The sequence below is a fragment of the Oncorhynchus tshawytscha genome, linkage group LG11 (genome assembly GCF_018296145.1).
Source record: "Oncorhynchus tshawytscha isolate Ot180627B linkage group LG11, Otsh_v2.0, whole genome shotgun sequence".
Classification (NCBI taxonomy): domain Eukaryota; kingdom Metazoa; phylum Chordata; class Actinopteri; order Salmoniformes; family Salmonidae; genus Oncorhynchus; species Oncorhynchus tshawytscha.
The window spans coordinates 27357779-27368611 of NC_056439.1; the positions used below are offsets into that span (position 1 = coordinate 27357779).

Sequence of the window (10833 nt, forward strand, 5' to 3'; positions counted from 1 at the left end):
AAATATCAATTTCTTCTTGGAAACAGACATGAACTAAACAGGCCACGTAGGCCTATACAAAGAAAACAGGTTCAACTGAATCATTTATTTCACAACTTCAATTTTGTGCTGCTGCTTCACACTGCCTCAATGACTGACCTCTCCCTCTGCTTAAAGAGAATCCAGAATGGTGGGGTTTGGAATTTCTATTCTTAATCATGGAAAACAGCTGCTGTAGCCAGCTGTGTGGCACAAGTGGTCTCCCCATATGCTACTCCACTGTTTCATCCCATCTTAATGTCTATTGTCTGGGAATTGTTACTACTGTGACCTATAACAAGCTTCTTGGCATTTGCCATAGGCCTCTGTAAATTCGATGTACAATCGAACTAGTAGCCTATCCATGTACCACCTGGAATTAAACATGTTATCATTATAATCAATCAACCAATCAATGAATCAATGCTAGAATCTGCTTAATTTCCCAGAGAATAGGATCAATGGAACAATGTTCTGGGAACTTGCAGCATCAAGATGTCAACTAAGATGTCATTTTAACATTAAGGAATCAATGACTTCACAGTCTTTAATTGACAGGCGGTTTATTTCAGTCGTTGTACTTTAACCTGGTATTTGACATCTGTTGGAAACAGAGTTGTGAGTAGCCCAGTGGAGGCTGGTGGGAGGAGCTATAGGAGGTCAGGCTCATTGTAATGGCTGGAATGAAATTATTGGAACAGAGTCAAACATGTGGTTTCCATATGTTTGATACTTTTCGATTAATTCCATTCCAGCCTTTACAATTAGCCTGTCCTCCCATAGCTCATCTCACTAGCCTCCTCTGCTGTAGCCTATTGTTTGGCTGACCCGCATTGTCTAGCTGCCCTCATCTTCCTCCCTACATGGGCGTCGGGCAAAGATGCCGCGTGCGGGACTCCCCTCTCCTCACCATTCCATGAATGGGCACGCGCTTGTCAATGGTGCGAGGGCTACCAAATAAGGAGAAGGTAGCGCACACTGTCAGAGTATAAACTGTCGCGTCCTCACAGCTCCTTGCCCCTGGTTGTACCCTCAAGGTCCAGCGCACGGTGCTGATCTGGTGAGTAGCGCTAGTTTCATCAGCTCTTCCTCTTGAGTCATGAGTGAGAAATTACACGTGTTTTGGAATTACCTCGGAGGACTACAATTATGCTAACCCGACTGGAAAGATTCTGAATGGAATGCTCTCGTCCGCAACTAACCAACTGGCATCCCGTCACTGGAACTGCGTCAAAGATACACATTTTTCACCGTACACTAATTCTACGTTTTTCGGGCCGCACACATTTTTATTTTTCAATTGTTATTGTCTCGCGTTTGACACGTGGTTATTGTATACAGACCGTGGATAATCGATGGGGACATGGTGTGCCAAGTAACACATTCTGATGTAGTAGTAGGCTACTACATTACCACAATGTGAGCTGCATTAACAAGTCAAAATAAGTCAAAATTGGTTGGCATGAAGCATTTGTACAAAAAGTCACTAACCATTAACATTCGGAATTACAACCACAAATACTTGCTAAACTAGGGTCCTCTATAAAATGGATTGACTGAAGAGTAAATCATGTCAAATCAGTATATGATAGTTGCATCCACCCCTTATTTCAACTGATGTGATTCAACTAACAAACCTGCAGTAAACATTGTTCTAAAATATAATGCCCATATATAGCCTAGCATTAACACTTTCATTTCAGTTGCCGTATATGCATAATTCATAGCTCAGTTGATTGGAGCATGGTGCATTGATTGTGCCACATAGTCCAAGCTTAAAATCGTGTGCAAAATGACCATATTATTTTACTGTTACAGTCAAAGCTGACACCATGTGCGACGACGAGGAGACGACCGCTTTGGTGTGTGACAACGGCTCTGGCCTGGTAAAGGCTGGCTTCGCCGGAGATGATGCACCGCGCGCTGTCTTCCCATCCATTGTGGGTCGCCCACGTCACCAGGTAGAGTACTTCACCTAAAGCTGCTGTGTGAAAATCAAATAAATAGAGTCAATAAAAAGTGGTTAGGTTATTATTGTCTGTAAAATCACATCACGTTGGAACCTTGGAGAGCCATGTGTAAATTCCACTCAGAGGCCATATGATAGGCTATCATACTCATACGCCACATTGATTCAGACCTATCCTTGCGTCTTCTCAGGGCGTCATGGTCGGTATGGGTCAGAAAGATTCCTACGTTGGTGACGAGGCCCAGAGCAAGAGGGGTATCCTGACCCTGAAGTACCCCATTGAGCATGGCATCATCACCAACTGGGACGACATGGAGAAGATCTGGCATCACACCTTCTACAACGAGTTGCGCGTGGCACCTGAGGAGCACCCCACTCTGCTGACAGAGGCTCCCCTCAACCCCAAAGCCAACAGAGAGAAGATGACCCAGATCATGTTTGAGACCTTCAACGTCCCCGCCATGTACGTGGCCATCCAGGCGGTGCTGTCCCTTTACGCATCTGGACGTACCACAGGTATGATGGATAGATAAGTAGTCTTCAGCCATGACCTCCTGAAAGGTCTTGTTCAATGCTAACATGTATCACCACACTTTTTCAGGTATTGTCCTGGACTCTGGTGATGGCGTGACCCACAACGTGCCCATCTATGAGGGTTATGCTCTGCCCCATGCCATCATGCGTCTGGATCTGGCCGGTCGCGACCTCACAGACTACCTTATGAAGATCCTGACCGAGCGTGGCTACTCTTTCGTAACTACTGGTACGCACCGGACATGGGCAATATTAACCGCATGAGGAATGACAAAAAGCATGATATTTGGCAAAAAAACGATATGCCATTGGGGCCTCCCAAGTGGTGCAGTGGTCTGTGCCACTAGAGATTCTGGGTTCGAGTCCAGGATCTGTCGCAGCCGGACGCGACCAGGAGACCCATGGGGCGGTGCACAATTGGCCCAGTGTCGTCCAGGTTAGGGTAGGATTTGGCTGGCAGGGATGTCCTTGTCGCATCGCACACTAGCGACTCCTGTGTCGGGCCGGGCTCTGTGCCCGCTGACACAGTCTCCAGGTGTATGGGTTTTCCTCCGATACATTGTTGCGGCTGGCTTCCGGGTTATGTGGGCATTGTGTCAAGAAGCAGTGCGGCTTGGTTGGGCTCTCGACCTTCGCCTCTCCCGAGTCCGTACCAGTTGGATACCACAAAATTGGGGAGAAAAAGGGGTAAATTTTTTTGTTAAACAAAATCACAAAAGTAAAATGAAGTGCCACATATATTTTCCAGTAACAATCAAATGCATCACTTGAAACCCAACAGCTGAGCGTGAGATAGTTCGTGACATCAAGGAGAAGCTGTGCTACGTGGCTCTAGACTTCGAGAACGAGATGGCCACCGCTGCCTCCTCCTCATCCCTGGAGAAGAGTTACGAGTTGCCCGACGGACAGGTCATCACCATCGGTAACGAGAGGTTCCGTTGTCCCGAGACTCTCTTCCAGCCCTCCTTCATTGGTGCGTATTACTGATCTCCCCAGCCGTTGTTATATTGCACACGGTTATCTTAAATTGAGATAATCATTGTGTAGTAACGTATACGACTGCTGCGGATTAGTTTAGACTTCGTTAAAGTCATCTATGTGATGTAGGGTAACAGAGCATATGCCTGCGGGTATTTTCACAAAGCAGAATTAATTAATTATCCTGATATCCAGATAGGCTTGACTAAACCAATATTCAGTTTGAGCTTTCATTCATATTTGTATTATATTTAAATCAAAGGTTTTTCTGTGTGTTAATATAAAGTTTGTTGGTTTAGCTGACTAACTTATTGATGCTGCTTTTGAAATACAACCCCAGCATGTGAAGCATGAGCTGTGAATGCTTGTTGAAATACCTACCATAACAAGAGCTTGCAGCTGGTGCTGAGGAGCTGTCCATTTCAGCACCTGTTCACAGCCAACGCTCTAGAGGTCAACTGCCCAACTACTATATTTTCATAGTTAAGGGTCATAACAAGTATAGCCTATTTCTCCAGAAAGGGCTGGCTTAGATGGAAAGATAACGTCATTGAGGCATCACTACAGACCCGGGTTCGATCCCAGGCTGTGTCACAGCCGGCCATGACCGGGAGGCCCATGAGGCGGCGCACAATTGACCCAGTGTCGTTTGGGTTAGAGGAGGGTTTGGCTGGCTGAGATTTCCTTGTCCCATCACGCTCTAGTGACTCCTTGTGGCGAACCTGACACCTGCAAGCTGACTTTGATTGCCAGCTGGACGGTGTTTCCTCTGACACATTGGTGCAGCTGGCTTCCGGGTTAAGCGAGCAGTGTGTAAAGAAGCAGTGCGGCTTGGCAGGGACGTGTTTCGGGGGACATATGACTCTCGACCTTGGCCTCTCGTAAGTCCGTAAAGGAATTGCAGCGATGGACAAGACTGATAACATCATTGTCCTTTGGTAAACAGGTATGGAATCTGCTGGCATTCACGAAACTACCTACAACAGCATCATGAAGTGTGACATCGACATCCGTAAGGACCTGTATGCCAACAACGTTCTGTCTGGTGGTACCACCATGTACCCTGGAATTGCTGACCGTATGCAGAAGGAGATCACAGCTTTGGCCCCTAGCACCATGAAGATTAAGGTAATGTTGATTTAGGCATGCGGTTTTAGGATTGTTCTTTATTTTCAATGTTCTATTGCAATGTATTTCCTAAACGGATTAGTGCTATGGGGCACAAAACTTTGAAACCCAAAAATGTAACAAAGTCAGCTATTTTCCTGCCCATTTGAGAGAATGGTCTATTATGCACATAAGAACAGAAAATGTTTTTCACTTTATAAAACACCTTGCTATTAGGCCACTAACCAATGGCAGTATCACTTGTTTGTAGATCATCGCTCCCCCTGAGAGGAAGTATTCTGTGTGGATCGGCGGATCCATCCTGGCCTCCCTCTCCACCTTCCAGCAGATGTGGATCAGCAAGCAGGAATATGACGAGGCTGGCCCCTCCATCGTGCACCGGAAGTGCTTCTAATCATCATGGCCCCTCATCCAGCTTCTCCTCCGCCCCACAGTTACCTCTGCTCCGTCTGCGCTCAACGTAACTTACAGCCCAGGCTCAGGCCCAGGCAGCCTTTCATGTATTGTTGTCATTGACCAGTTTGTTTACACTCAAGTGCAATTTATATGTGGATATGTATAGGTTCATAAATAAACGAGACCCGGGACTTGCAACACACCTTTTTGTGTCTCATTATGGCTTGCGATAGATACACTTCAATTATCCTTATAAGGATAGCCTATATGTTTTAGAGGTCACTTATAAATCATGTATGGAGAGCATGTTCCTTAATCACAATCGCTTATTGCTTAAACCTATAGGCCTATATGACTCTTCAATGACAAAGGTGTCAGGAATGGCACTGTAAAATACCTTGTTCTGTACAGGTGAGCCAGCGGGGAGCATACATGTAAATCAAAAGCATCAAAGAAAAGACAGAAATTGACACTGCATAAATTAAGGACTTGGATTGGTGTGCTTTTTCCTTGTGTTTCATGGACGTTGTGACTTGTGTATTGGTATGCAGTGTTTGCATTCCTGATGACCTCAAAGCCACCTATGTCTCTATTATTCAAGATCATGTGCTGAGCTTCCCTTCTGCCTCCCCTCTCTTACTTACACACACACACACACACACACGCCTTCTTGTCTATCACATCACGTGATGATTCATTGGAAGGTTATAAAAGATTTCACGTTATGAAAGATTACAGCAGGGAGAGCTAAGGCATCTGCTGATCCATTAAACATGCCTGTTCATTGGATAAAAACAGAGTCCCATGATCCCTCACACTAATCCATGCACCTTAGATCAGGTAATAGATTCAATCTGCAAAGGTACATTCTGTGTGTAAATATCGGTTCTCTTCCACAGCAAGGGTCAAAATCTAAATATTTTACAGAGCATTCATGAGGCATTTTAGTAGCCTCATTAAACAATTCACTTATTGTTGGGCATAGGCCTATCCTGCATTGTAATGCATGACATTTGGGGGGAAATAATATTAATATTTGTATTTTATATTTAATATTTATGTAAATATACAGTACTGCAAAATATTCTTACATTTAAAATAGATCAAGCAATGGCAAAAACAAATCTACATCACAATTGTTGCACATCTGCAAACAGTCATTGTTTCATAATTCACCCACAGACATGACATTTATAGAAAGACTGGGACACAGTTTATATAAAGTCTGATTGTTTTATTTTATTAATGATTAATAAGAGTGGTGTGATGGGTCAGATCTCAGTGAAGAGAATCAGCAAATTACAACTTTATACATTTGAGATTACATTTTTTTTTTGAAAAGGACATTCGTGAAGAAACTTTGTGAACTCAGCTGGCTAAAGGTATTTTCAATGATTTTCCATGGTACTAGTTGAAGAAGATTGTGGCAGTTATAGCTTAGATGTCTTCAAAAAGGAGCAACTTGCTCATATGCACACAGTACCAGTCAAACGTTTGGACAGACCTACTCATTCAAGGGTTTTTCTTTATTTTGACTATTTTCAACATTGTAGAATAATAGTGAAGACATCAAAGCTATGAAATAAAACACATGGAATCATGTAGTGACCACAAAAAGAGTTAAACAAATCAAAATATATTTTATATTTGAGATTCTTCAAAGTAGCCAACCTTTGCCTTGATGACAGCTTTGCACACTCTTGGCATTCTCTCAACCAGCTTCATGAGGTAGTCACCTGGAATGCATTTAAATTAACAGCTGTCCCTTGTTTAAAGTTAATTTGAATAATATATTTCCTTCTTAATGCATTTGAGACAATGAGTTGTGTTGTGACAAGAAGGTAGGGGTGCTATACAGAAGAGAGCCCTATTTGGTAAAAGACCAAGTCCATATTATGGCAAGAACAGCTCAAATGACAATAATGACAACAATCTCTAAATGGTAAAGTTTTGCTTAATCCTAATCCTAATGTTATAATATTCAAAGGTTCTGTATAAACACACCGCACTATAATCCTTAGGACATTGTTCGGGACAAGGATTCCCCCAAGAAAGGTACATGCAAAAATGTAATTATGTGTAAAGAGGCATTAAAAAGAAGAAAAAAATGTAATTCCTGCAACAAACATTAGAAATGGAAATGGCAAATCTCTTCCTCTTCTCTGCAACCTAAAGAGGTTCATCGGCTGCACCTGAGCACACGTGTGAGTTTGATTGAGTGACAGGGAGGATGAGCAAGAGAGAAGTGGGAGAAACTTTACATGACTCACCAAGGGACATGTCTGTTGAACCAGGACACAAGGGTTTTACACCTAAAAAAAAAAGGTGAGTTAAAATAAGATATTATTTGCTTTACAAACTTACTGTATATTATTAGAAGCAGTGTTATTTTATTTGGATCTATTTACACTACACTCTTAGTAAAGAGTTCCAAAGCGGTTCTTCGGCTGTCCCCATAAGAGAACCATTTTTGGTTCCATATAGAACCCTCTGTAGAAAGTTTTACCTGGAATCAAAAAGGGTTCTATATTTGACCAAAAAGGGTTCTTCAAGGGGTAATCCTATGGGGACAGACAATGAACTGGTTTACATTCTAGATAGCACCTTTTTTTGCTAAGAGTGTATGATCAGCCACTATGGGCAGCTGAATAGCATGTCTCTTGGGGAATCCAGTTTCAGTGAGACCTGATGCAGAGAAAAAACGAATGATCATCAGCATAACTAGTACAAACCTAACTCTTACAAAGCTGGCTAGTAGGAATCAGAACACATTGAAGATCAGAGATCAAACTTGACTATGGATTTAAGGAGTTGTGGTTCTGCGCGTTCCTTTCCCTGGGATGTGGCAGAATAGGTCACTGGTAACTGAGTGGGTGGCCAAGCACTGCTGTAGAGGCCATGCATCAGGACATTTACATGTTTCCAGTACTCTAAAGACCGAGATGAATCATCATTGACCATTACCTAAGGTCTTCAAGAAGTTAGACTTAGCCTAGCAAGTACATTGACTATGTTGCCCCTCAGCAACCTAGCAGTCAGGAAGACATACGGAGAGAGAGGCTATTTACAGGCTATTTACATTTCTTAGTCAGCCAGCTGGATAACTTGTACTCCTTCCCTTTGTTCCCTCCTCCATCCTGCCACCTTCCCTTTCTTCCCTCCTCCATCCTGCCACCTTCCCTTTGTTCCCTCCTCCATCCTGCCACCTTCCCTTTGTTCCCTCCTCCATCCTGCCATCTTCCCTTTGTTCCCTCCTCCATCCTGTCACCTTCCCTTTGATCCCTCCTCCATTCTGCCACCTTCCCTTTGTTCCCTCCTCCATCCTGCCACCTTCCCTTTGTTCCCTCCTCCATCCTGCCACCTTCCCTTTGTTCCCTCCTCCATCCTGCCACCTTCCCTTTGTTCCCTCCTCCATCCTGCCACCTTCCCTTTGTTCCCTCCTCAATCCTGCCACCTTCCCTTTGTTCCCTCCTCCATCCTGCCACCTTCCCTTTGTTCCCTCCTCCATCCTGCCACCTTCCCTTTGTTCCCTCCTCCATCCTGCCACCTTCCCTTTGTTCCCTCCTCCATCCTGCCACCTTCCCTTTGTTCCCTCCTTCATCCTGACACCTTCCCTTTGTTCCCTCCTCCATCCTGCCACCTTCCCTTTGTTCCCTCCTCCATCCTGCCATCCAAGCTAGAAGATTCCTGCAAAAAAGAGAATCAAGAATTGAAAAAGGCAGTTGAGAGTTGTAAAGTTAGAATGGGTGAGGGAGAGCAGGGATAGGCTAAATGTATCATATGGTCAAATCTCAAATACACACAATACAAGGATCCCTGATGAATGGAGAAAACCTTCATATCCATATTGGGGGTACAAGTTTCAAGAATTAGACTAGCTCATAATGTCTCTCTCACACACACACAGAGCGAGACAGAGAGAACAGACATACACACATGTACTGTCATGAACTAAACTGATATCAAAATGTCAAAACTTTTGCTAGCTACAACAGGTAAAAATGTAAACTTACCATGACAATGGAAGATTAGCCAGGGTGCTAACATTAACAATAGCCAGCTAGCTAGCTACCAAAAACTTCCTTGACATTCTTCTCCCCAACAAACCACTGCTTTACTTACAAAAATAAAACATGAATGCAGGAGAACAGGGACTACCACGTAGCAGTCAAATCTTTTTTGTTGTTCTCCAGCACTGTTGTTGTGTAGCCTAGCGGGCTCTTTGTCCCAATGTGCCATATGCAAGCAGTGCCTGCACGCAGAGATCTATTGCTGTTTGAGGCACAGATTCTAATCCAAGTTTTAGCTGGAACTGTTATGCCTACCTCCTTATTAAGCTACTGAAATGTTTATAAAATGACTGCAGGCACTATGTTAATTACTTAAAAGCTTTAAGGGAAAATATATAAATGTCATATTCTCAGGGTAAAATAAAATAAATACATTAAAAGGGTCAAATTCAGGTGCAATAATTGTTGTAAATCCTAGTGGGTTGTAGTAGGATATTGAAATAAAATAGACTTACATTTTATTTGATAAATTCTGGAAAGAACTGTAGTTAGTCATAATAGAACATTAAAATTGCATTCAGTGGAACAGAAGAAAATGTGCAACACAATAAACAGTGCAATTAATATCAACAAAATAGTATTATTAGAATCCAACACACACAGCACACACCAGATATCATTCATTAAATAACCATTATTTCAATTTGAGCTTTAATGACCTAGTAGATTCTATGAATTGGAGGTGACATATCACAATTCTTAGTTTTTAAAAATGGGCATTTCATCACCTGCAGAATAAAAACCTTGCCCTAATCCTGAAAAAGTGAATCTGGGTGGAAAAAGTGAAGAGGACTCGGACCGAGTACCATTAGTCGTAGCCCATAGTAATATGATTCTGCAAGGCTCTGGATAGTATGAATCCTCCAAGTCCAAGTTCATGCTGAGTCCCCAGAATCTCAAACAGAATAGGCCCAAGCCCAGAGTGTTGACTGGGTACAGTATGCCAACCAGACCATAACCCGCTTTGGTGAGTGCTGCCAGCTGTTGTTTGCCAAGTATTCAAAGCGGAATCATGCAAAACCAGCTGAAAAAAGAGCATTACCCAAATGTATAATCGTAATGGTTCTTGTGTCTTATATGCAATGTGTGCATGACCCACAAACACTATGCAAATGTTTATATAGACTGGTGTCTATTAATTGAGTAGCATTTAGATAACTGGTCAGTATTTCAATTTCAACCAAAAAATAGATATCAACCAAAACAATACATATTTTAATGATTTCTGGTTGTGATCTGGTTATAAGAAGTCCCGACCAGATTTCAACCAGTAAAATACGTCTTTATCACGTTTTATGCCCACTGGGTTACTAGGAGCACTGAGACTGTCACGATTACAGTTTTTTAAAAAGCAACAGGTAGGCCTATCTGCCTTAAAAGTGGCTCCGAAAAAGTGGCTCTGAATATCTGGACGCCATGTCTTGACCTGCGGTTTTAGGACACGGCACATTCACAACTCTACCTCTGTCACACTGAGCGCGCGCAACCTGACACAATTCGATCTGGCTCAGTAATTTTGATGTGTTATAAACTGGAAACGCACAAAGTGCATTGAGGTTATCACCAATCGTGTTATCACAGATTAATCTTGCGCGCTGTCCCTGGGTTCCATTCGTCGAATATTGAAAATGAGAAATCCTGGTATTTTGGCGGAGCTCCACCAACCTGTCTGCGCGTGACGTAGGGAGGGGACTACTTAAAGGCGGATTAATGCTGGCAAGACATTAAATCCAACCACCC

At 43.0% G+C, this 10833-nt stretch overlaps 1 protein-coding gene across 1 annotated transcript; it reads left to right on the top strand.

The window, feature by feature from the left end:
• The first annotated feature begins 930 nt into the window (after positions 1–930).
• LOC112261625 (actin alpha cardiac muscle 1) lies at positions 931–5225 on the top strand. Its single transcript, XM_024437097.2, has 7 exons — positions 931–1078; positions 1837–1979; positions 2179–2503; positions 2589–2750; positions 3303–3494; positions 4446–4627; positions 4878–5225. The coding sequence occupies exons 2-7, from the start codon at positions 1851–1853 to the stop codon at positions 5019–5021; spliced, it is 1134 nt and encodes a 377-aa protein (XP_024292865.1). The 5' UTR covers positions 931–1078; positions 1837–1850; the 3' UTR covers positions 5022–5225.
• Positions 5226–10833: the final 5608 nt, after the last annotated feature.

Bases quoted from the DNA above. Each gene is read 5' to 3' on its own strand.
- LOC112261625 (XM_024437097.2), top strand. From the start codon at position 1,851: ATGTGCGACGACGAGGAGACGACCGCTTTGGTGTGTGACAACGGCTCT. The intron at 3,495-4,445 runs GTGCGTATTACT...TTTGGTAAACAG, and splicing joins CTTCCAGCCCTCCTTCATTG to GTATGGAATCTGCTGGCATT. The intron at 4,628-4,877 runs GTAATGTTGATT...ACTTGTTTGTAG, and splicing joins CTAGCACCATGAAGATTAAG to ATCATCGCTCCCCCTGAGAG.